The 27,795-nt window shown below is 34.2% G+C and overlaps 1 protein-coding gene across 1 annotated transcript; it reads left to right on the plus strand.

Moving 5' to 3' along the window:
• Positions 1–83: 83 nt before the first annotated feature.
• LOC130903722 (sperm-tail PG-rich repeat-containing protein 2-like) lies at positions 84–27,151 on the plus strand. Its single transcript, XM_057815960.1, has 10 exons — positions 84–231; positions 289–392; positions 447–567; positions 2,947–3,131; positions 3,686–3,910; positions 5,773–6,010; positions 6,065–6,306; positions 14,169–14,313; positions 14,371–14,483; positions 26,875–27,151. Exons 1-10 carry the CDS (start codon positions 132–134, stop codon positions 27,091–27,093), a joined length of 1,692 nt encoding a protein of 563 aa, XP_057671943.1. The 5' UTR covers positions 84–131; the 3' UTR covers positions 27,094–27,151.
• Positions 27,152–27,795: the final 644 nt, after the last annotated feature.

Genomic DNA, 27,795 nt, shown 5'->3' on the forward strand with positions numbered 1-27,795 from the left:
CGTTAAAGTCTTTTTGTGATAACACATACAAAATTAGTTAAAGCGACAGATCAATTATTATTATTTGATCAAAAATTGACAGATGTCATTTGTCAAAAAGTTTTTTTTTATAATTTTTAATTAATTAAAAAATGTACAATAAAACGAATAGATTCGGTGTTCCAATTAAACCTCAAACTTCAAGTTTAGTAGGTCCAACAACTTATACAGTGATATGCAAATCGCAATTAAGTAAGAACAATAATTTTCAACATAATATAAATATTATATAATGTTTTTCTTTTCCAGAAAATCAAGTACCTTTCTTGAGTTCTGCAGAATTGAAATCATCGTTTTTCAATAAATCTTTTTGCGATACTTATTATCGATTACCAGAAGTAAAAAATACTCTAGTAAGTTACGTTTTTATCTTTGTTAATAATTTCATGAAATCCCCCGCTTTTTAGTTAGCTTGTTCTCCAAGTTATACCGCCCCCAGGACGAGCCAATACGGAACCGAATCACCTGGTCCAGCCGCCCACGAAGTTAAACCCGTAAAATGTTATACTCAAGCCGATCGGATTGCCGGTACAAATTATTTTACCTTTAACTAACGTATCATTCGAATAATTTGATCATACGATAATTATTTTAAGCCTTGAAGGAATAGGATATGATTGTAATATCGAAGACGGAAACTTTCTAGGTTAAAAACTGAGGAAATAAAACAATATGAAGCAAAACAACGTGCAGGATTAGGGCTTCCACTGTTGTTATATCAAACTTGGAAGCGACGGACGCTAAAAAGTAATCAGAAAACAGAATGAAAAGGTTCAAGGTCAATATATTGCTATGAAATCCTGATTTTGATCTCATCTTGATGGAATAAGCTTCACAAAGGTTCAAGGTCATAATATTGTTACGAAATAGCCAGTAAAGAACCCTGATTTTGATCCCAATTTAATGGATTGAGGTTAAGAAAAGGTTTAGGCTCATTACATTGTTATGAAATCCGAATTTTGATCTTACCTTGATGGAATAAGCTTCACAAAGGTTCAAGGTCATAATATTGTTACGAAATAGCCAGTAAAGAACCCTGATTTTGATCCCAATTTAATGGATTGAGGTTAAGAAAAGGTTTAGGCTCATTACATTGTTATGAAATCCGAATTTTGATCTTACCTTGATGGAATAAGCTTCACAAAGGTTCAAGGTCATAATATTGTTACGAAATAGCCAGTAAAGAACCCTGATTTTGATCCCAATTTAATGGATTAAGGTTAAGAAAAGGTTTAGGCTCATTACATTGTTATGAAATCCGAATTTTGATCTCATCTTGATGGAATTAGCTTCACAAAGGTTCAAGGTCATAATATTGTTACGAAATAGCCAGTAAAGAACCCTGATTTTGATCCCAATTTAATGGATTAAGGTTAAGAAAAGGTTTAGGCTCATTACATTGTTATGAAATCCGAATTTTGATCTTACCTTGATGGAATTAGCTTCACAAAGGTTCAAGGTCATAATATTGTTACGAAATAGCCAGTAAAGAACCCTGATTTTGATCCCAATTTAATGGATTAAGGTTAAGAAAAGGTTTAGGCTCATTACATTGTTATGAAATCCGAATTTTGATCTTACCTTGATGGAATTAGCTTCACAAAGGTTCAAGGTCATAATATTGTTACGAAATAGCCAGTAAAGAACCCTGATTTTGATCCCAATTTAATGGATTAAGGTTAAGAAAAGGTTTAGGCTCATTACATTGTTATGAAATCCGAATTTTGATCTTACCTTGATGGAATAAGCTTCACAAAGGTTCAAGGTCATAATATTGTTACGAAATAGCCAGTAAAGAACCCTGATTTTGATCCCAATTTAATGGATTAAGGTTAAGAAAAGGTTTAGGCTCATTACATTGTTATGAAATCCGAATTTTGATCTTACCTTGATGGAATTAGCTTCACAAAGGTTCAAGGTCATAATATTGTTACGAAATAGCCACCAAGGAACCCTGATTTTCATCCCAACTTGATGGAATGAGTGTAAGAAAAGGTTCAGGGTCATTATATTGCTGTGAAAACCTGATTTTGATCTCATCTTGATGGAATAAGCTTTAAAAAGGTTCAAGGTCATAATATTGTTACGAAATAGCCAGTAAAGAACCCTGATTTTGATCCCAATTTAATGGATTAAGGTTAAGAAAAGGTTTAGGCTCATTACATTGTTATGAAATCCGAATTTTGATCTTACCTTGATGGAATTAGCTTCACAAAGGTTCAAGGTCATAATATTGTTACGAAATAGCCACCAAGGAACCCTGATTTTCATCCCAACTTGATGGAATGAGTGTAAGAAAAGGTTCAGGGTCATTACATTGTTATGAAATCCTGATTTTGATCTCATCTTGATGGAACAAACTTCACAAAGGTTCAAGGTCATAATATTGTTACGAAATAGTCACCAACGAACCCTGATTTTCATCCTAACTTGATGGAATACGCTTAAGAAAAGGTTTAGGCTCATTACATTGTTATGAAATTCGAATTTTGATCTTACCTTGATGGAATAAGCTTCACAAAGGTTCAAGGTCATAATATTGTTACGAAATAGTCAGCAAGGAACCCTGATTTTCATCCCAATTTGATGGTATAAGCTTAAGAATAGGTTCAAGGTCATTATATTGTTATGAAATCCTGACTTTGATCCCACCTTGATGGAATAAGCTTGAAAATAAGTTCAAGGTCATAATATTGTTATGAAATAGCCTTCAGAAAGTCTATAGTATATAAAACTGGATACTGAAGAGGAATTGATAGGTATTTCATCATAATATCGATGAGATCGATAAAAAACAGAATGGAAATGTCCATTAAAGTCGTATTATCTAATGTATCGAGTGTTTTTTTTAGCAGATTTAATGATTTTTTCTTGAAATTCCCATTCATAACTATGTTCGTTTTCCAGACAAACAGGTACTAAGAAAATTATATGCATGTAGGGTACCGTACACGTTAGTTGGTACGGGACCTTCAATACCAACGAAAATAAACGAGAACGGTTATGATGTGGGTCCTTACGGAGACGTCACGCCCATACCACCTACTGATCACGACACCACGTTAGGTCCAGCCCGTTATTCGGTCGTTAAGGTGAAGAAAATCTAGATCTAGATGAACCGAGATTATTTGTTTCGTCTTAACGGAATTAGTTATCATCGAGTAGATGATAACGCGTTTATTAATTTTAAACCATTCAATTCAATATATTTGTATCTGTACTTAATTATTTCGGTTAATCTTACGAGTGATTTGTTTCTAAATACTGTATCGGTTTAATTGTTAAAAATATTTTTTATCGATTGATATGATATCTAATGAAATCATTGCTATTTTTCAATGTCTAATTATATTTTAAATCATTTGAAGAATAGCGATACAGATAACATTTGATTTATCTATTGCTTTATCGTTTAAAATATTTAAAAAACCTCGTTTTCTAAATTACTTTAATTATTTTAAAAGTTATTAGTCTATGTTTAATTTTTAACTCTTCAAAATATCTCAAATCTTTATATTTTCATCGATATACTTTGATCCAGTCGTAAAAACAACTAAATTAATTTAAAAATTTCTGTATAATCTCTCCATAATCTACAAGCTAACATATATTTACATAACAAGAAAAAAATGTTAATTATTTACAGAAATCACGATATGACAGTTTATACAGAGGCATCGATTGGTCGGTAGGTAAAACGCGTAGAGAATTCTATAATATCGACTCTAATATACCCGGCCCGGCCGAATACAACGTGAAGATACCTACCTGCCCTAGGGATAAAGAAAACGATGAATTCCGCGAGATGGCGCGACTATTCACTTATATACCAAGGTTTCTAGATAAACAAGACATGATATCTAGAAAGAATGTGAGTCGTTTCATTTGTTTTCGTTTGATTTATTTATGAGTAAATTAAAAAAAATAGTTTTATGTTTACAGGGGTATTAAAACAATACGACAAATTATAATGAGTTCGAATACTACGGGGAAACTTGACAAATCATTGTTGCATTTTTTAATTATTCAATTACTCAAGTAGCACACTCAAAAAATCTGCAGTTTCTACAGTTTTTTTTTGATTTTAGCATTTCAAAAGCGTTAGTTTTAGCTTCACATGATTTTATTGAATCATTTTTTTTTAATAAACAAGAAATATTTAAATAAAAGGAATGTTAAACAATTAAAAAAAATTATAATTAACAGTTAACGCATTTATAATAATTTATTTGATATTAATCTATAAATATTTAGTGTTTTTTTCGCTGTTTTAATATCCGTGGTTGGCGCATGATTCCTAACCCGAACTTTAGTGTTGAATTTATAAATGCTCGATAGGATTTAAGTCCGGACCACGCGCTGGTCAATCTATAGCGACAATTTCCTGTAAATACTGCCGTACGATACCTGCAGTATGCGGACGGGCATTGCCTTGTTTTTTTCTTCGTATTGGTCCCTCCGCTTCGCGCCAGTTTCAATAAAAACCAACTTTCGCCCAAACCTCCTCCAAAAGTCACGTTTTCTATTATGCAGCAATGCGCTAACTTTCCTCCAGGTCTCCTGTAGACTCGTCCTCTTCTATCACTACCATGTAGGCACATTTTTCTTTCGTTTCAACATAGAACGGAGCCATATTGTAGGTCAGTCCAATTAACGTGTCCTCTGGTAAACCGGAGACGAAGTGCTCGGTGGATTGGGGTTAATTTGGTGTCTTTTTGACTCAAGATCAGCTCCTCGCGTTTCTTTGAAGCTTTTTTGGTCGTATTTCTTAGCGATGTTACGTGTTTAGTCTCTGGGTGAAGATGGTAAATTCTGGAAACAGCAAGCAGCCGACTGACCATTTCTCGTTGACTTGTAGCAACAGGGTGAGCGTTTGAGGTAGAATTCTAGTGTCTAAGTTGACGTTTGATAGTTGAACATAAAAAGGGTAGTTACAGAATATAATAAATTATTAGAGGGATAGAATACGAAACATCACAGCTTTGAAATTTTACTTGTCGTTGCACGGGTGTTGTTTGAGTGGATTTAATATAATTAAAATGTTGCTTCGATTAATAACTTCACATTTTTTCTTACGAAATCCAAATTTGAATGTCAAAAATTTTTTTCTTCATCATTAACCTACATTCCCCAACATTTATATTAAACAAATCTCTCGTTGATCTAATTTAAGATTCGAATGAGTATGAAATTCCTTGTCTATCTATCCGACTCGAATATTTCGGAGTAATTTGGATTTTCCTCTCTCACTTTCGCTGACAATTATCGGGCCGTTTATTTCGGGCATTTCAGAAATACGTCACATAATTTATCTTAATTATTACGTCATCCGAACCGAAGACTCATGTTTGATACCGAGATGGAATTTCATATATAACGTGTTTAATTATACGAATAACATCACAGTCGGTTGTAAATGAATTATGGGCACTTAAAACTAGATATTTAATTGGGTATACGTTCAAACACCAACGCCATCTTATTATTTAATAGTCAATCGCGGGATGGGTGGCCGAGGACCTTTTAACGTCACTAAGCGAGCTGTGAAGCTTACCTTAGGTGCTCCATGTGAAAGCGCGAGTGCCAGATGTCTTTATCCATATCCGCAGAGTCTGTTTTGCTAGCAGATCGTCGAGGGTTACACCAAGAATGGGTTCGGGAACCATTGGTGGATTTGCTGAGTCCGTTTCATCGTGACCGGGCGCCCAAACTTATCATTAACGTATTTTTTAGAATTATCCAGGTCCTGGTGACTACGATATTACCAAATATGAATCTTGTAAGCGATGTCCTCCATTGGAACGTACAGCTTTTTTCAGTGGTACCAAAAGATTTAAATATAAAACTAACGATTCTCCAGCAGCGTCTGCTTACTTTTATAAACCATCTAAATATAACGTATCCAAGTTAGGAATACCGTTTGGAGTTGGAAGTTCGAGGTTTCCTAAGAAAAAGGAAGCGCCAACTCCAAGTGAGTAATATATCAATTATAAATTGGGCGTATTGAATTGTTGAATACTTTCAGGTCCGGCTGATTACGATATAAAAGGGATAATAAGAGAAAAGTTGGAAAAAAACCTTCAATATGCCGATCAGAAACCCCCCTTCGGTAAATCTGCTCGTAGAGTCACGATAGAAATATCCAAGGATGTTCTGAATACCCCTTCCCCTCAACTTTATACTATCCAATGTGTACCAGCTTGTAAATTATATACTACAAGTACTTTTAAATCTAAAATAGCGAGATTTCCCAAACAATGCAGAACGGTAAATATTGGTAAATTTTCTAACGGTATTTTCGCGAATAATTACTCTTCAAATAAGTCACAATGGAAAGCGCCGCGTTTGTAGTGCCTTTATATGGCGAGTCCTTCAGCTCTCAACACACACACACACACATATATATCCATGTGGAAACGGAAAATTAGAAAGGTTTCCTAGAAAATTGGAAACCATAAACGGGAGGGATGGGGATAGAGAAATATGATAGATCTATTTTGGAAACTTAATAATACAGGTACAATTTCATTCACTTCATACTCAAAATTCATTTATAAACCAATAATCCTTCAAATTTTGACTGATCCATGTTGCAGAATTTATGTTGTACTCTTTTTAATGTCCTAACAGCATGCAATCAACTTAATTCTCTTCGTTATACTTAGTAGCATGTTTTATGGAAAACCAACATTCCTACGTCCTTCTACCGTCCAAATTGTTTCACGGCGTCTCCTTCTATTTCTCACTTGTACGAATCCAGGCGAAACGTATGACGAATATTCAGTCATTTAGCTTTGGAAATTATCTTATTGGACAAATATTCAGACATTTGGCTTTGGAAATTGTTTTTTTATTAAAATATACAGTCATTTGGCTTTGGAAACTGTCTAATTGAACGAATATTCAGTCATTTGGCTTTTGAAACTGTTTTTTTATTCAAATATACAGTCATTTGGCTTGGAAACTGTCTTATTGAACAAATATTCAGTCATTTGGCTTTGGAAACTGTCCTATTTCACAAACACACTGTCATTTGACTTCGGAAACTGTCTAATTGAACGAATATTCAGTCATTTGGCTTTTGAAACTGTTTTTTTATTCAAATATACAGTCATTTGGCTTTGGAAATTGTCTAATTGAACAAATATTCAGTCATTTGGCTTTGGAAATTGTCTTATTGGACAAATATTCAGTCATTTGGCTTTGGAAACTGTCTTATTTCACAAACACACTGTCATTTGGCTTTGGAAACTGTCTTATTTCACAAACACACTGTCATTTGACTTCGGAAACTGTCTTTTTTGACGAATATTGAGTCATTTGGCTTTGAAAACTGTCTTATTGGACAAACACACTGTCATTTGGCTTTGGAAACTGTCCTATTTCACAAAGACACTGTCATTTGACCTCGGAAACTGTCTTTTTTGACGAATGTACAGTCATTTGGCTTTGGAAACTGTCTTATTGGACAAACACACTGTCATTTGGCTTATGAAACTGTCTTATTTCACAAACACACTGTCATTTGACTTCGGAAACTGTCTTTTTTTACGAATGTACAGTCATTTGGCTTTGGAAACTGTCCTATTTCACAAACACACTGTCATTTGACTTCGGAAACTGTCTAATTGAACGAATATTCAGTCATTTGGCTTTTGAAACTGTTTTTTTATTCAAATATACAGTCATTTGGCTTTGGAAATTGTCTAATTGAACAAATATTCAGTCATTTGGCTTTGGAAATTGTCTTATTGGACAAATATTCAGTCATTTGGCTTTGGAAACTGTCTTATTTCACAAACACACTGTCATTTGGCTTTGGAAACTGTCTTATTTCACAAACACACTGTCATTTGACTTCGGAAACTGTCTTTTTTGACGAATATTGAGTCATTTGGCTTTGAAAACTGTCTTATTGGACAAACACACTGTCATTTGGCTTTGGAAACTGTCCTATTTCACAAAGACACTGTCATTTGACCTCGGAAACTGTCTTTTTTGACGAATGTACAGTCATTTGGCTTTGGAAACTGTCTTATTGGACAAACACACTGTCATTTGGCTTATGAAACTGTCTTATTTCACAAACACACTGTCATTTGACTTCGGAAACTGTCTTTTTTTACGAATGTACAGTCATTTGGCTTTGGAAACTGTCTTATTGGACAAACACACTGTCATTTGGCTTTGGAAACTGTCTTATTTCACAAACTCACTGTCATTTGACTTCGGAAATTGTCTTATTTCACAAACACACTGTCATTTGGCTTTGGAAACGGTCTTTTTTGACGAATATTCAATCATTTGGCTTTGAAAACTGTCTTATTGGACAAACACACTGTCATTTGGCTTTGGAAACTGTCTTTGAAAACTTTTGTTTTATTAGCTTTGTTGGGTATTTTTAGAGCAAGATAAATCTCCAGTTATCTATTTAGAATAAAGAAATTTTATTATTTGGAGTCGAAACATAAATTATAGTAGACTTGGAGTTCTTTACTGATGTGTCGAATTCTCGATGTTCTTATTTAATATTTTAACTTGTACCGCCGCTGTTTTAAGGGGTGTTTATCGAGCGAGATGGAAACTAACAGGGTATAAATGTATCCCGATCAAAAAGCCTTGTCGCAGAACAATCAAGGGCGACACAATAACTTTCAATTAACAAGCCTGTTTACTATGCCAAAACACTGTCACTTAGCTCCTTGTTTATTATTTACGCCTTTGGTGCGTCTGAGAGGTAAATTTGCCAAGTCACCGACGGTTTTTTATATAAAATCTTCAGTTTTCCTTGTAGATTATTGTTTTTTTTTCCATATATTACTATAGTAATTACGTGAACTGTCATTAACAACGACGTGTTTATGAGCATCGACTACACATCGACTTTATTATTCGAACACGTGCCCGCGGTGACTAGTTCGAGGGGGTAATAGGGCGCCCGATTTTGAGGAACTCCGCGATCTCACAAGTGTATACGTTATGGAAATGACAAGCGGTCATATTTAATAAACACGATTGTTTGGACAAGACACGTACTTGCGTAGGGGAAAGTGGGAATTTCTCAATATAACTTTTCGTTCAACATAGTTCCGGGACGATGTAAAGTTGAAAAAATTGAGAATATCGTTTTTTATAGTCTTCACCTTCAGAAGAGACTTCAGTTTCGATTGTCCACTGAACATCCTCAAGGACATGAATAAGAAACTGGGCGCCAGATCTAGAGAAAACTGTGAGTTCGAAAGCAATTTGTTGAGGCCCAATTCTTCTTAATGTGCGATTAGAATTTATAGTGAATTATAATGAAAAAAATCTGGAAAACTTAGGTGAAATCGATTTATGGAAAAGTGGAGACGACTTTCGGTTTCTAATTTAAATCTTCGTAATTTCCAATAATGGGAATTCGAGAATTAACCTTGTTTCGTGATTAGAATATATGGATATAAGCGAAATGTTTATTCTAGGTTATGTTAGGTTAGGTTTTTCTTGTATTTTCTTGTATTTTCTTGTATTTTCTTGTATTTTCTTGTATTTTCTTGTATTTTCTTGTATTTTCTTGTATTTTCTTGTATTTTCTTGTATTTTCTTGTATTTTCTTGTATTTTCTTGTATTTTCTTGTATTTTCTTGTATTTTCTTGTATTTTCTTGTATTTTCTTGTATTTTCTTGTATTTTCTTGTATTTTCTTGTATTTTCTTGTATTTTCTTGTATTTTCTTGTATTTTCTCGAATTTTCTTGTATCTTCTTGTATTTTCTTTTATTTTTTTTGTATTTTCTTGTATTTTCTCGTGTTTTCTTGTATTTTCTTGTATTTTCTCGTATTTTCTCGTAATTTCTCGAATTTTCTTGTATTTTCTTGTATTTTCTCGAATTTTCTCGAATTTTCTTGTTATTCTCGAATTTTCTTGTATTTTCTTGTATTTTCTTGTATTTTCTTGTATTTTCTTGTATTTTCTTGTATTTTCTTGTATTTTCTTGTATTTTCTCGTATTTTCTTGTATTTTCCTGTATTTTCTTATATTTTCTTGTATTTTTCTCGTATTTTCTCGTATTTTCTCGTATTTCCTTGTATTTATTTGTATTTCCTTGTATTTCCTTGCATTTTCTTGTATTTTCTTGTATTTTCTTGTATTCTCTCGTGTTTTCTTGTATTCTCTTGTATTTTCTTGTATTTTCTTGTATTTTCTTGTATTTTCTTGTATTTTCTTGTATTTTCTTGTATTTTTCTTGTATTTTCTTGTTTTTTCTCGTATTTCCTTGTATTTATTTGTACGAAACTCAACTTTCAAGCTTTCTAATACCTATGATATCGTAAAAAATTTAATTACCAAGTTCCCTACGGCTTTCTCAAAATATCTTATTCTCAATCTCCCAATATCATGATTTTTCTAAATTGCTTCGGCGTTTAGAACGTTTGGGTTCTTATCTGCTTATATTAACGATTCTGGTTCGTCATTTTCTTCTCAAATATCATTATTAGATATTTGAGTTGCGTCGCTCTCCCCTATTAAGTAGTCACACTACCAGCCCCTTACATGTGTAAGTCTGCAACCAGAGAAAAGGTAAATAGAGGTGTTTGCTTAAGTCCCGAGGGCTTTCGAGGGAGGTTCAAGTCCCGTTTTTCCCACGGTAAAAAACACAACTGAATGGAATTCTACTTAACCGTTTTTCAGATTAAAAACTACTTAACAAGCAACGTTGGATTTTTTTCGTTATTTTAGGTTTCCAAATTTGGATTTACGGAATAAACTTTTACTTTGATTTCTTCTTAACGATTTTTCTCAATCGTTTATTTAATTTTCTCTATCATCATTTCGTAATGACGGAAATTTGCGGTATATTAAGATCGTTCATACTATTGAACAGAAAAACTAGAATAGAGAGATTTGAGAAACTGTAGAGACTGAGATACTAGAAAGAGCAAAGAAACTTTAGAGACCAGACCGAATAGTGATACTAGAATGATCAAATAAAGCATCAAACTAAAGAAATCGAAGAGTCTAAAGATACTAGACGGTCTGGAAATACTAGAAAGACTAAAAAGAATAGAAAAACTAGAATAGAGAGATTTGAGAAACTGTAGAGACTGAGATACTAGAAAGAGCAAAGAAACTTTAGAGACCAGACGGAATAGTGATACTAGAATGATCAAATAAAGCATCAAACTAAAGAAATCGAAGAGACTAAAGATACTAGACGGTCTGGAAATACTAGAAAGACTAAAAAGAATAGAAAAACTAGAATAGAGAGATTTGAGAAACTGTAGAGACTGAGATACTAGAAAGAGCAAAGAAACTTTAGAGACCAGACGGAATAGTGATACTAGAATGATCAAATGAAGCATCAAACTAAAGAAATCGAAGAGACCAAAGGTACTAGACGGTCTGGAAATACTAGAAAGACTAAAAAGAATAGAAAAACTAGAATAGAGAGATTTGAGAAACTGTAGAGACTGTGATACTAGAAAGAGCAAAGAAACTTTAGAGACCAGACCGAATAGTGATACTAGAATGATCAAATAAAGCATCAAACTAAAGAAATCGAAGAGACTAAAGATACTGGACGGTCTGGAAATACTAGAAAGACTAAAAAGAATAGAAAAACTAGAATAGAGAGATTTGAGAAACTGTAGAGACTGAGATACTAGAAAGAGCAAAGAAACTTTAGAGACCAGACCGAATAGTGATACTAGAATGACCAAATGAAGCATCAAACTAAAGAAATCGAAGAGACCAAAGGTACTAGACGGTCTGGAAATACTAGAAAGACTAAAAAGAATAGAAAAACTAGAATAGAGAGATTTGAGAAACTGTAGAGACTGAGATACTAGAAAGAGCAAAGAAACTTTAGAGACCAGACGGAATAGTGATACTAGAATGACCAAATGAAGCATCAAACTAAAGAAATCGAAGAGACCAAAGGTACTAGACGGTCTGGAAATACTAGAAAGACTAAAAAGAATAGAAAAACTAGAATAGAGAGATTTGAGAAACTGTAGAGACTGAGATACTAGAAAGAGCAAAGAAACTTTAGAGACCAGACGGAATAGTGATACTAGAATGATCAAATAAAGCATCAAACTAAAGAAATCGAAGAGACTAAAGATACTAGACGGTCTGGAAATACTAGAAAGACTAAAAAGAATAGAAAAACTAGAATAGAGAGATTTGAGAAACTGTAGAGACTGAGATACTAGAAAGAGCAAAGAAACTTTAGAGACCAGACGGAATAGTGATACTAGAATGATCAAATAAAGCATCAAACTAAAGAAATCGAAGAGACTAAAGATACTAGACGGTCTGGAAATACTAGAAAGACTAAAAAGAATAGAAAAACTAGAATAGAGAGATTTGAGAAACTGTAGAGACTGAGATACTAGAAAGAGCAAAGAAACTTTAGAGACCAGACGGAATAGTGATACTAGAATGATCAAATAAAGCATCAAACTAAAGAAATCGAAGAGACTAAAGATACTAGACGGTCTGGAAATACTAGAAAGACTAAAAAGAATAGAAAAACTAGAATAGAGAGATTTGAGAAACTGTAGAGACTGAGATACTAGAAAGAGCAAAGAAACTTTAGAGACCAGACGGAATAGTGATACTAGAATGATCAAATGAAGCATCAAACTAAAGAAATCGAAGAGACTAAAGATACTAGACGGTCTGGAAATACTAGAAAGACTAAAAAGAATAGAAAAACTAGAATAGAGAGATTTGAGAAACTGTAGAGACTGTGATACTAGAAAGAGCAAAGAAACTTTAGAGACCAGACCGAATAGTGATACTAGAATGATCAAATAAAGCATCAAACTAAAGAAATCGAAGAGACTAAAGATACTAGACGGTCTGGAAATACTAGAAAGACTAAAAAGAATAGAAAAACTAGAATAGAGAGATTTGAGAAACTGTAGAGACTGAGATACTAGAAAGAGCAAAGAAACTTTAGAGACCAGACGGAATAGTGATACTAGAATGATCAAATAAAGCATCAAACTAAAGAAATCGAAGAGACTAAAGATACTAGACGGTCTGGAAATACTAGAAAGACTAAAAAGAATAGAAAAACTAGAATAGAGAGATTTGAGAAACTGTAGAGACTGAGATACTAGAAAGAGCAAAGAAACTTTAGAGACCAGACCGAATAGTGATACTAGAATGACCAAATGAAGCATCAAACTAAAGAAATCGAAGAGACTAAAGATACTAGACGGTCTGGAAATACTAGAAAGACTAAAAAGAATAGAAAAACTAGAATAGAGAGATTTGAGAAACTGTAGAGACTGAGATACTAGAAAGAGCAAAGAAACTTTAGAGACCAGACCGAATAGTGATACTAGAATGATCAAATAAAGCATCAAACTAAAGAAATCGAAGAGGCTAAAGATACTAGACGGTCTGGAAATACTAGAAAGACTAAAAAGAATAGAAAAACTAGAATAGAGAGATTTGAGAAACTGTAGAGACTGAGATACTAGAAAGAGCAAAGAAACTTTAGAGACCAGACGGAATAGTGATACTAGAATGATCAAATAAAGCATCAAACTAAAGAAATCGAAGAGACTAAAGGTACTAGACGGTCTGGAAATACTAGAAGGACTAAAAAGAACAGAAAAACTGAAGAGATTGGAGAAACGCTAGATAGACAGGTAGACTAGAGACTCTTTTCGAAGTGGATGGGCTAAAAAATATGTCCCCGATATGTAATACTAATAATTCCGTTTTAAAATTAATCAATTTCAATTTTGTTACGAAACTGATTAAAAGTATCACCCCTTAAACTTTTCCAACTTGGTTTTCTTTTTCGAATAACGACGGGAAAACTCAGTAATATCCTACCAGGCAGGAACGTAGCTTCCTGCCGATGAACGACAGAATTTTGTCCAATATCCTGCTGATTAAGATAAATGGCCTTCTTCTATTTAACGCCGTAAGCCAAGCAACCGACGACAACAACTCACGTTGACGATACGACCGTAACGGGGCAAATTAAGAAATAATTGATGGAAATTCTTCGATAATTGAAAGTACTTACATTTGTTTTCGTTTGTTCTAGATACTAATTCGATTTTATTTATTCTTTCAATAAAAGGGTATCTAATCGGGGAGTTTAATTATTACTTTAATTTTAGTTAGAAGGCGCGCCTGGGCGTTACAACGATATGGAATCATTTAATAAAGTAAAAAACAAAAAATCCTACAACGTATCAAAAGTATCTTTCAATTCGAAATGTCCGAAAAAAAATATCATCGATAAAAATATTTCTAATAATGCCTGTAAGTATAATAACGTTATAAAACTACGATAGTTCGTTTTTCTATGAATTATTTCAGCTCCAGCATCTTACGAAACTGGGATACGGTCGTCAAACAAAGGTTTCTTAGTACCAAAGTCGCCCAGATGGAAGGAACCCAAAGATAAATTTCCTGGACCTGGTTCTTATTTGGTAAGTGAGAAAATACACTTTGGTATACTGTAGAAACGTAATTTCGTTTTCCAATATTCATTTTCTTTATTAAATAATCATACAAAAAGAAAGACTCGATGAAATCATTGCTGGAGCTTAGTTACAAGCATTTGTCGCGCTCCATCTTCAACACCAAAGAAGTTCAATACCACGAAATGGTTGAGGATTGTTTTGTTGTTAGAAATACCACTTTTGGTTAACTAAATCGGAATGATCAACCATCTGAAGTACATTAAATCTTCATAATTCCATCAGACATACAACAAGACTGTCCGCTCGAATCGAACTATTTTTGCGATGGATTCTGGTGGCGATGGTGACCACAATATTCCACGTAGATGAACGATCTAACCTTGAACCATCCTCAAACGTCCACCAGAGGATGAATTCTATTAGAGTAGTTCGAATGGTGTCTGCTTTGTGGAGATACCAGCGGATATTGATATTCAACTTCTGCAGACGTTTCTTGGTAGCTGTTTCCACAGGCTTGCCCTTCTCCAAAGAAGTTCTTAGCTTCTGAAGGTGTACTCAGTGTTCAAGAGCCACGTCTACCTGTCGAGTAGGTCTTGATCTAGATGGGATTGCCTTGGACAGCTCTGCTTTCGCTCAATAAAGGTGTGTCGAAAAACAAAGAAAGAATGATTGAAAAAAAAGTAAAGTATATTGTCGATGATCAAATCAGACGAAATACATTTAATTTCGTCGTTATAAATTCATCCCCTACAAAGAATGAAGCGTTTGGCTGTATGCAGTACCCTCAAGTTCATTGGTATATTACAGCACAAACACTCTAGGTCTTTCCAATGTTAATTTAGAAGAAAATTATTTAGCCGTTCTTTAATCTCAGCTCAAAAAATTGCCTTTTCTGGTCTAAGCACTCCTGCTGTTTTTCACATTTTTCTAGGTCATTGGAAAATCCCTCCAGAATATCTAATGTTGGGGAGGGCTACGCGTTTTCAGGTGTAATACGTTTCAACTTTTAAATATTATATTCGGGTTTTTCACGCAGATAAATGTGCGAAAATGCACCATAAATCCATCAAATTTTCTCATCCAGTAAAATCTAGAATATACAAGATGTTGGTTTGAATTTATTTATTCCAAATTTCATCTAATTTCTTCAAAATTACTTTCTATTTTCTTTTTATTAAAGAAATTAGAGGAACTTTCGTAAACTTATCATTTGGGATCGAAATTTCTTGAATAACTAATCGAGATTGTACGTGATGGGAAAAGTCCAAAATTTCATCCATAAATCTTCGCTAAGAAGAACGATTATCCTGAACCGCAATCGTTGGAAGTTGAAGTAATATTTTGCGAGACACATCGTCGTCTTGTTCGAAATGTGTTTTCGTCTGAAAACTTTTGGGTATTCGGGAAAATTTAAACGCAGGTAATAGGAAATTGAAGACAAGAATGTAGTTAATGAAATCGCTATTAGGTGAAACAAATATTGTATATGAGGCTTGTATAAATTAACTAACACTTCAGAACAATTTCCGAAAATTTCTCTTCTTGATTGTCGTGCGAATTTACCCGTTTTCTATAGGACCTCTATGTTTGTCCTATGTTCCGTCCAGTACTGCAGCTTTCTCTCCTTAATCGTATCAATTTTTTATCTGTTGTCGCATATAGAAGAACAGGAAAGATGTAACAGCGAAGCATTTTGGTCCGGAGTTCCAGGCTGAGGTTTAGAATTTACCGCGCTTGCTCAATTCTCGATCTGATTTCGAGTTTTGAGTCGCATTGCTGGTTGACGAGCGTACCCAGGTGTCTCAGTTCAATGATCTCTCAATTGAGTCTTAGAATAGGGTTTCTTTGTATTTTTTAGAATACCAATAGTTTGGTCTTGGACGTCCATAAGAGATTGAAGTTCTGGTAGGCTATTGGCCACAACCACGGGTATCTTCATGCCTGCAGTTGGGTTAAACATTATACTTTGACCATGCGTTCACTCACATTTTTATTGAAATTTCCCTTTGTATTTGTGAGGCCGTACGACCAGCAGCGCAGTGGTGGACCAAATGAGGTGACGAATCAAGAAATGTTGAAGATGATCCAACAAAACGTTCGTGGATGATCGTAGATCGAATGTTCGCGAGCTAGCAGACATAGTAGACAGTTCAAAAAGTGCTGTACGTCGCATATTCATTGGAAATGTGGACATGGACAAGATGCAACGTTTTAGCGTTGTTTTTTCTTTGTTGGGCCAAATACTTCTGGGACATTTCTCGCCATAACAACTCACCAGAACTGGTTTAGTGATATCTGGTAATACTGAGATCCACAAAACAACTAATGGATACAGAACTTATTTTTGGTGTATTTCACGGCTTTATAGTTGGTTTAGTAACGTTGAAAAGTTGGATGATACTATGAAACTTTCCAGTTTGATGACAATCCTCACAAGAATGTTGGATTCGTTGAAATATCACGTCAAATTCAAGGGCTATCATGTATAGAGCATAATTATGATGTTTGTTCAATTAAATCTGTAGTTTATTATGTATTTTGCTTTTCGTAATCATATTTTTCCAACGAAATTCTAATAATTTTTATGTCGGTGATTTTCCCAATGTGCGACGTTGCAAATACTCACAATTCCTGCAGAATTTCTGCTATAGACGTCCAACTGATATATACGTTAACTGTAGACGACATTCTATGATGTATATGTTGATGAGTCACATCGGTGTGTGTGAATATATGTGGATTCGGATATAAACGGAGGGTAGGAAAGTTGTTTTAAGGGTTCCTTCTAGATTTTTGGACGAGACAATAATCGAAAATATCGAACAAGACTGACTTTCATATAGAGATCTGACAACGCGGCTTTAATTGTCATTATTTTTGTCACGAAAATGACAAGTAAACTTTACGAAAACCTTAGTAAACATTGACTCAATGTTTGAGGGCTTTTGGATCTAAGAAGAGAGTGTTTGTTCGCAGATATAAGAAAGAACAGATGTCGACAACGATCCCAAACATTCTTCGTAGCTGCACCAAGAGTATTGGGAACGTAAAATGTACTCAAAGTAATGATTCGGCCATCACAATCGCCCGATCTTAGCCCGATTGGATTGTAGTTGGCGCAAATAGAATAGGGTAAAAAGAAGTCTCGTATTTCCACTTTACATTTTTGGAATATCCTGAAAAACGAATTGAACCAAATAGACGACGATTATTAAATCGAAATTAAAGCAAATGGGGGTTACATCGATTAAACAAAAATTCACATATCTAACAATTACATACTGTAATTATCGAACTATTTATTTTTAAATAATGAGAATGGTAACTGGAACCGTAGTTGCGGAAGGTTACATCGACGATAACATAAATAACGAGTTGACAGTTGAAGTTATCATCAGATATACTATTAAATTGATCGCTATGAGAGATATCGACAACGTTTTTGTAAATATAATCAAAATTCAGTTACTTAAGAAGTAAAATCAACATCTCTCATGTTAATGTAAATCCAAACACCGATACTTCCGGTTTGTGTCACCCTTTCAGGCAACTCAAACTAAAGCGGCGAAAACAAGTGTTTTACTACCCCATAATAGGCCAGGCGTTAACTAGTAAGCTAACCCCGACCGATTGATAAACAAAAAACGTCTCTAAAATGATAAAAAAATAAAATTTCAACAGACTTTTATGCGATATTTTGCACCAAAGAAAACTACAGGGAATTCAAACAAGAAGAAGAGATTTTCATGATGATGGGAGAAAGGAGAAAAGCTGAACAATATCCCGAAAGATATAGAACAATACAAATAGCAAAAAGGAAGAGAAAGCAATAATAAGGTGTGAGAAGATTGAAGCAACAACAATCGAAAAGCTTACAGGTGGATTCAAACGAAGAAAACGAGATCAAACAATGGAAAACATACTTCGATGATATTTGAAGACCAAAGAAACATTTTGACTTTAGCGGAAAGACCTACAACAAGAAATCCAAGCAGTGGTAAAGCAACTGAAAGATGGCAAAGCAAAAAGCGATGATAAAGTACTGGCAGTATGTATTCGTCAAACTGCTTCAAGTTGTCCAACAGAATGGTTGGAATACCGGAGCTTACAGGTGGATTCAAACGAAGAAGACGAGATCAAACAATGGAAAACATACTTCGATGATATTTGAAGACCAAAGAAACATTTTGACTTTAGCGGAAAGACCTACAACAAGAAATCCAAGCAGTGGTAAAGCAACTGAAAGATGGCAAAGCAAAAAGCGATGATAAAGTACTGGCAGTATGTATTCGTCAAACTGCTTCAAGTTGTCCAACAGAATGGTTGGAATACCGGAGCTTACAGGTGGATTCAAACGAAGAAGACGAGATCAAACAATGGAAAACATACTTCGATGATATTTGAAGACCAAAGAAACATTTTGACTTTAGCGGAAAGACCTACAACAAGAAATCCAAGCAGTGGTAAAGCAACTGAAAGATGGCAAAGCAAAAAGCGATGATAAAGTACTGGCAGTATGTATTCGTCAAACTGCTTCAAGTTGTCCAACAGAATGGTTGGAATACCGGAGCTTACAGGTGGATTCAAACGAAGAAGACGAGATCAAACAATGGAAAACATACTTCGATGACATTTGAAGACCAAAGAAACATTTTGACTTTAGCGGAAAGACCCACAACAAGAAATCTAAGCAGTGGTAAAGCAACTGAAAGCTGGCAAAGCAAGAAGCGATGGCGGTATGTATTCCTCAAGCTGCTTGATATCAAAACGATACCACTGAAGATGTCCAACAGAATGGTTGGAATACCGGAGCTTACAGGTGGATTCAAACGAAGAATACGTGATGATCAGACATTAGAAAGCATACCTTGAAGATGTTCAATAGAATTCTAGAAGATAGCCATCAGAATGGTTGAGATCTTTTGAAGCTGTTTCTCAAAGTCATCCACCAGAGAGTTCGGCGAGAGCCGATTATTCCCCAGGGTTAATAAATGGTGTTGGTATGAGGGAAGCATTCGATCTAATGAAAAATGTCAAAATGATGGAGATACTTTGAAGAAACAGGAATTAACCCTAAGTATTTGAGAATAATTCAACTGGAAACAATCGGCAAACCTTTAAATCGAGATCATTTCTATTGGGCTTGAATTTGGAGAAGCCTCATTGACAGGCCTAAGGTTTCAGTAGTGTTGGGACGTCAAGAGGTACTGACACCGACGAACCCTTTCCCTTTACCCTTACCCGTATTATTGTTGCAAACGAATTTATTTGCCTATAATTACAGACCGCTATGCAATCGCAATTGTGGGTATAGATGGAGAACTCTCCTTTGTTTTTGCTTCCCCGAATTTTCTCCAGTTCTATTTACATAAATACACTACGAGGATGATGTAAAACGACAACGAATCCTGATATCCTTATTTAGAAAAAGGTTTTCAAATAGTCAAAGTGCAAGAAAAGATTTATGAATAAGTTGTGTTAAGTTGGACGCTACCGATCGAAACAACAGTTGAAAATCAAAGAAAATTTCGTGAAAAATTAGTCTGAAAGACACTGAATTTAAATCGTCATCTCTAGAGGTACGATTTTTGTGAGTTGAGTTGAGGAAGATATTTTGGATTCTTTCAAATACACTTTTAAACGTTAGTCCTATAAAAACTGATAGTTTGAAAGGGGTCGGATGTATGAAGAGTTGCCTAATGAATAGGTAAATCATGTAAAGAACACGATTTAAAGAAAAATCCACTTTCCTTCAATTTTTGAAAGTGTTTTTATGACGAAAATGTCGATTGATACGTTAGATAACGATCTAGACTTTTTCTAAACATCGAAAATAAAAATGAAAGTACTAATAAAAACACTCTTAAAGGAAACTTTAAAAACGACTAGAATGGTTTCAATTGAAAGGTCTGTCAGAAGATAAATTCGCTGCCATTCCGGCGTTCTTGCAAGAAATTGGCGAAACTGCGAGTCGAGCTGAAAACTCTACGAAACTTTCTTATTGAAAACAGAATTGAAAATTGGCTGGTCGATTGTATCGACACCCCTTAGCGATTTGTTTCGGACGATAACAGCTTCTAAGAAGTTTTTTTTCAGACGAATATATATAGGGTGGAAATTATTTCATAGAATAGTGTAGGTCAAAAGAAAAATCTACTCATGAATGATTGGAGTTTTTCATTAAAATGAACATTCCATTTATCTGTTAAAAGGTAAGCAGTGAAATATATTGAGGGGGTGGAAATTAATGGAAAATTATTCAAAAAAGTTATAAACAAACAATGTAGAGTCGGTAGTTTATTACGACACTTAAATTTGCAATACAAACAGACAAAATTGATAATAATGTTGAAGAAAAGATTGCAAGTACAAACTCAGACGCTACAAGTCACAAGTGAGAAAAATCTGAGTTTTGATGTAGATGGAAAGCAGCTAATTACAGAATACAATTAAAAAAATTCATCTACAACTGATATAACTTCATTTTCAAGCAAATTACGAAGGATCTAAAGACGATTGTTAAAACGTCGTAAAATTCCTTTTAGTATTTCGAACTAAAAATGCGACACAGATCGATGATGAGTCATCCCTTCTGGAGGAATCTCTTTTTTATTGAAATTTATTATTCAAAGTGTTCCTCGTTCTTTGGGGGGGAAAGCAGCTTATGACGGAGTTATATGGATATTTGTAATCGTTGTTTTATTACTCGCGACTATACAAAGTTACCAACAACGTCGACGAACTATTCACAGATGAAAAACAAGTTAGAACTTCCTCGAAATATTTAGAAAATCACTTCGAAGCTAACGTGCAGAGGTATTAGCTAGACAACAGGCTGTTCGCCAAATGTTACAAATTTTTCTTCAATTGGAATTCGTAGATCGGGAATCGTGCGTACTCCTCTTGCAAAAACGCTGTATTTGAGAAGGTCCCAATGGCCCCCTGTAGTCTAGAACACGGCGCGTCGGTAACAGAGCCCGTTTTCAAGAATTTCTGGTACGTGTGGTACCACACAAGTCTCAGAACTGGTAGACACGTTTTATGATGTTTTTGTTAAAAAGGAATGATGATACTAGTACAAGTTATATAATATTAACTTGAAAGAAAACTTATTAATACGCAAAAATTGAGGAATGTTAATGAAAATTCGATTTACCGGAAAACTGTACGTCTAATTCCGAAGCTATTTTTCGCAAATAGACTCGATTTCTTTGCGTTAAAAGTTGTACTAAATGATGAAAAGTTATATGGTGCAATCAAAGCGGATTAAATAATTTAGGTCTCATGTACATAAATCCAAAGATAATAAAAAATGGTTTTGGAAAGAATGGGGGGTTATAAACTGGTAATAAAAGGGAGGTTTGGTAAAAAAGTTTTCTACGACATATCTTTGACGAAGTTATCACCATATTTCGGTATATTTCGGTTACAATTTCATGGGGACTAAACAAAAAGTTGTAGGTTGGAAAATGTGTTTCAAATTTAGATCATTTAATATCTTGTGAGTATGATTGAGGCGTTGTATGCGTTTTTTAAGATTATCCGAAAGAGTTGATGAAGAAAACATTCGACTGAATCGGAAATGGAGTACGTGAAGATGTGAGAAGTACCAAAATCCTTCCTAAAATGTTTCATTATGCTAAAACGAACGATTTGAGCTAATTAAGGACACCCAAGCATCAAATTCCATTTCAAGTAAATTTCAAGTTAGCAAAACTAAGCTATATACATCAAAGTTCCTTTCCTTAGAGTCTTAGTACAAAGAAGTGTACTGAAACCTTTTTTTTTTATGAATTCTAAACAAAGATTTGAAGCTGTTGCACTTCAATCCATCAATTTCTACTATTGTGGGGACACGCTGCAACTTCACGCTACAATTTTTAATGTATACAAAATTGAATTTTCGCCAAAGGAAATATTCAACTGACTCTAAGATTTAGTGAACCCATGGGGTGTTCTATGGTAAAGTAATGATGCAAGGTATCTAATTGAAAGTTTCTAATCGGTTTCTATAGATATAAAGCTAATACTTCTTCTTTTTTCAACGCATATGTAGTAATAGTGTCTATTAAGGATTGTATATCGTGTAGTCCTGTTTTCTTCCTTCCGATCCTTCTCTTTCCTTCAATTTCACCTTCAGCTATTGGTATCATCGTTTTTATTATTATTCTTACCAGGATAATCAGGATAGCGTGTAATATAACGTTCAATGTCTTTTTATTAAATTTAAATTATGGTAATAAAGTAATTTAATAATTTAGGTGATTGGTAGCCAACATATTTTGATAATTAATGGAGTATTAGCAAATTTAACATCTTTTAGATGCTAGAAATGGATATAAACCGAGAATTTCTACTTTTGCTAGTGTAAAAGATGTTTGGAACCTATCCACGATGTAGTATCGCTTCTCCAGACTATCCTCCATTCTTTTCTGTTATATCCTGTCTGTTAATATTATTATCTGCTTAATTTTCCCCCCTGTTGTTATTTCTTTTAATTCTAATAATAATTATTTAAAAAATTATACTAAATATAAAAGCTACACACACATTTAATCACTTTTATGTTCGATCTATCGATCTTCAACTTCAAGCTGATTAATAACATTCATAAACAAAGAATATTTCAACAATTTCCGCCTCCCGAGGAAGTAGAATCGATTAGAATCTACCACTACACTTTGCACTACACTATACACTACATAAATCTGTTTACTAGATTGAAAAACCTGCTAGAGTCGGTCCTGGCGATGCGATTCGAATGTTTTCATCTATCGATTATGTAGCTGATTAATTTTTAGATTTGAATAAGATAAAAAGTTACAGTTTACACTAATAATTATGTGGAATTTAACGTATTCAGTTTGAAGTAACCATCATTTTCCGCGATAAAATCGATTGCTTCTCCGTGTTTTTTTTTTCTTCTTTTTATTGACGGTTGCAATCAAATTTAATGGAGCCGGACGCGAGCTCCCTATCGCTCTTATCGCGATTACCGAGTATATTTTCTCCAATTTCCACCGTTAGACGGCGATGCTTAGCTTACAAATGGTTTAAAATGTGAAATTCGTTTTAATATTAGTGGAAAATTTTATCTAGTCACATTCTTATCCGTTAAAACGATAGTCAAATGCTAAGGATGGGCTTAGATTGTTACGTGTCTCAAATTACTTAGTTTATTGGGAGCTGTGTAACTGAAAGATTGTTTTTGGAGATTCTACAAAGTAAATTTTGGGCACTACAATAACTGATGTGTGAACACTTTCTTCTAAGCCAAATGCGGTCGTTTTTGATTGATTTCTTCGCTCAAACGTCGCAATAAAGTTTTCAAGATAGTCAACGAAAATTACATCCCAAATAACCGACGCCTTGATTTTGCCTGCAGATGGGACAGTCTTTGTCTTCTTTGGAGTCGGTTTTCATCACCAAACACTCGATGGATTCATCTGTAATTGTTTCATTGTGAACCAAAGCGACGTCCATCTTGCGCACAGCTTTCTTATGTCAAAATTTTTGGTTAATTTGCGATGTACCGCAGTTTTTGAAATGCCAACTAAGTCTGCTAGATCGAGCACTTCCAGTCGACGATCATCCAGGAACGTTTTGTTGGATTTTCTTCAACATTTCTGGATTCGTCACCTCATTTGGTCCATAACTGTGATGCTGGTCCTTGCAGGTTGATAAAGAAGACTAATACGGTGGCATTTTAAAAGCTACTACATTTCTAGAATTTCTAGAATGTTTTAGAATTTAGGTTAGTGAAAAATTTGACTCATTCCATACTCACGCCACTGTCGTTTTACCATGAGGTGTTTATTGCTTGTTTTGTTTTTATCAAATACTTTATCGTATCCACTTAAAATAAACGAGAATTGATTTTGTTTTAAAAAATGATTATAAAGTTTCGCCCTGGAACCATTCCTGTTGATTTTAACGCGTTTCATATTAAAAGTTAACAACTGAAACAGTAAATTTTGTAAAATACGAGTATGTTGTGATAATAACGAGATGGGTGCTGGTTGTGAATAGTCGTAGAACTAATTTTAATTGAAAATGGTCGCTCCAATGCCTTGTCATGATCTCGAATTGTTAGCTTGTTAATGTTTCCAGACTGGATTGGAAATTACTCGGTATTATAAACTATAAACTCGATTCCAAAGTTTTGACTGCGTTAGATTTTTTGTTTTCGTTCAAAATATAAACATTTTTTTCCTAAATTCATGTACCGATTCATTTTTGAACTTTATTTCTTCATGTTCACAACAAAAATGTCCCAGATTCTACCCTACCACGCTAGAAAAATCTACTAGTTGTACATTTTCCAAAGAACCTCACGATTATGCTCCAAACAAAACGACGAAGGTGACGATGATTGTTTTCTGGGTTTCACAAGATTTAATCTACATAAACTACCCACAGAAAAGCGAAACGATTTGAAAATAAATCATTGAATCGAGTTATGATCAAATTGGACCACAAACCGCTGCCCCATCCATCGTTTTCTCCAGATTTGGACCTATATTACTTCTTTTTGTTTCTAAACTTGAAAAAGTTTGAGTCGAATTAGAAGGTCATTGTCCCGACGGAAGCCTCCTTTGTAGAATTCAAGAAAAAGAATTTTCCGGACGGATTTAACAAGCTGCAGCACTTTTGGTTGCAGTCTGGTAACGGAAAATAATCCAAGGGGACTGAATCTAGCGAATAGGGTGCATAAAATAGCAATACAAAATGTAATTCAACAATTTTTCGCCATTGCAATAACGGATGTATGAAAATTCCAAAAAAACGAGACCTGGAGTCGTCTGCCACTGAGATGCTGGTCCTTGCAGGTCGTAGATACGTTCTACTACTTAATATTTTACTGGAGTATTCCCACTCAGAGTAGCATCTAGTATTTTACACGTTCACTATTCATAGCTGCCAAACAAATATTAAACAACGTGGCGTCTTCAAACTGGTATGTTTTAAGCAGCCACCGCCATCTTTAGATCTTCTGGTACCAAGAGAAAGTGGATCGTGAGTATATCTCGTATACCCCTCGTATTGTACAACTTATCACGTTCTATTTCGACGATTTGAAACTAAATTGTGTCGTATAACAAACTAAAAAAGAAATTAGACGGTTATATTAACAGTTTATATAAACAATCGAATCAAAGTACAATAAAAATTGAATAAACGATTTTTCTTTAAATTTTTTTGCTTCGCCTCCAGTCTCATGAATTTTTCGTGAATCAATTTTAAATTCAATAACACGAGGGAAATTCCTTTCAGTCGGGACCAGCGAGTGTAATAAAGATACAGATCTTTTTCGTTGTATGCTCCCCAAAAAGAGGGTTTTTAATTATTTAAGGGTTTAATTCGGCTGGAAAACGAACTACACAGGACCTGAATGACGATAATATTTCGAAATCGAATATTGCAGTTACAAATACTCGGATTTCCGGGATTCAATCTACATACGATGGTTGTTCAAATGTAAATCGGGATTTTGTCATAAAAAATTTTATTATTAAGCTACAGAACTGTCCAGCTCTAAATGAACTAAATAAATGATAGTCACATGGGGATAAATCGTGACTATAAGGAGGGTTTTTCAGTGTTTTCTCCTCCAATGCGTTTAAAGTTTCAATCGCGAGTCGGCTTGGTATATTTAGTCGTTTTGATCTGTATGGAGGTTGTTGTTTAGTAAACAAATCAATCGAAATTACTCCTCTCATATCATATGGCATCCATCTTGCTCAATACTACCGATGCTGATGCCCTAACGCGTACAGTTCTGCTTCAGTTTTCCAAAATCATTTTCTGAAAGCAAAACACCATTCATACACTTGAGTCTTGGAGAGGCCACTCATAATCACATTGCTCAAGTGAAAACGCTTGATGATGCCTTGACCAACAGGCGATGGTACAAAAAGTGAGGTTACATCTTCCCGGCTGTCCTACAATTTGATAGATTTCTTTCTATATATTTTTTACTAGTAAAAAATTATTTTTTCGAATTTTTCATTTTCAAGTAAAATCCAGATCTGTTTTTGTGTGTGTGTGTGTGTGTGTGTTTGTGTGGTCTCCTTCTTGACCTGGAAACGTCAATTTTTAAACAGGTCATTTTCCACACAACGTTGAGTGGAAATGGGAAACTTTCGCATCAATGTTTTTAAAGGTAAAGAGAACAGGTAAAATACCAATCCGGAAAGTTATTATTTCTTTTATGAATACGTTTTTTGTTCAAAAGCAAATTAGAGAATATAAAAGACAAAAATTCGTCAGTTTCATTATTAATTTTATCGATTTCGTATGGTTTGCAACGGGAAAGAAAATGCATAATGTCTGGTACGGTTTTAACGTTTCTGCATCTCTTCAGTACAATGTTTATAGTAAAATTTTGTTGTTTAAGCTTCATCCAAGTTATTGTACCGGTATGTACAACGCTTACAAGACTCATAATCTATTGTTGAAAGAAGATGTTTTGAAGATGTCTTTGAGATCACATCCGAAAACTACTTGGGCCAAATGGGCTAGCGAATTGAAAAAGAAGAAGAAAATGCGGTGGTTTGTCAATGAAGGTAAAGGATATATACACTGCCATAAAGATTTGACTATGTATAAAAACTAAAATAAAATTTGATTGTATTAATAAATTTTTTTGGAACGCGAGGTTTTAATTCATAAAATTTTGGATTTTGGTGATTTTTCATTTTCCTCAGAAACGTCTAATACAGATTTTTAGTTAAAAAAGCCCTAAAATATTTTTCTTATGTTTGGCAGTCCTCGATGATTATTAAAAAAATATCCAGAATACTTTGGAATGCTTAGCTTTTGGAAAAATATATTGAAAACTTGAGAACAAAATGCCGGAACCGAAAGGAATGGAAAATAATAACAGAAGCAGCCAAAACAAACGACAAACTATAAAGAAAAGAAAAATTAGAAAACGAGGAGTAATCCACCTCAAAAAAAGGATTTAAAGCACCAAAAGCGATAGTCATAATCCATGGGATTGAAAGGCTTGTTGAAGATGATGATGATGATATTGAAAATAGTAAAAAAAAGTGAATAATGGCATTCATTATCAGAATATTCTTCTAGGAAACTGCCAAAATATTTTTTTCTACCAACACGTACACGAAGATCGAAAAAACGAAGTCCTTGAATCAAAACAAATAGAGAAAATGATATTTTCTTATTGGTCACCATCAATTATTGAAGATATAGGAAAAATAGTGAAGAAAAAGACATATAAAATTCGAATTTTGGTAAAAAGAAGACTCCGGGGGTCCTGGGGATAATCAACGACTGTATACAACGTAGAAAATCA

Source organism: Diorhabda carinulata, chromosome 2, assembly GCF_026250575.1.
Source record: "Diorhabda carinulata isolate Delta chromosome 2, icDioCari1.1, whole genome shotgun sequence".
NCBI classification, from domain to species: domain Eukaryota; kingdom Metazoa; phylum Arthropoda; class Insecta; order Coleoptera; family Chrysomelidae; genus Diorhabda; species Diorhabda carinulata.

Excerpts from the sequence above, each read along its gene's own strand:
- LOC130903722 (XM_057815960.1), top strand. The coding sequence starts at position 132 with ATGTACAATAAAACGAATAGATTCGGTGTTCCAATTAAACCTCAAACT. Across the intron at positions 6,011-6,064 it reads AAAGGAAGCGCCAACTCCAA|GTCCGGCTGATTACGATATA; the intron begins GTGAGTAATATA and ends GAATACTTTCAG. Across the intron at positions 6,307-14,168 it reads TTCCCAAACAATGCAGAACG|TTAGAAGGCGCGCCTGGGCG; the intron begins GTAAATATTGGT and ends CTTTAATTTTAG.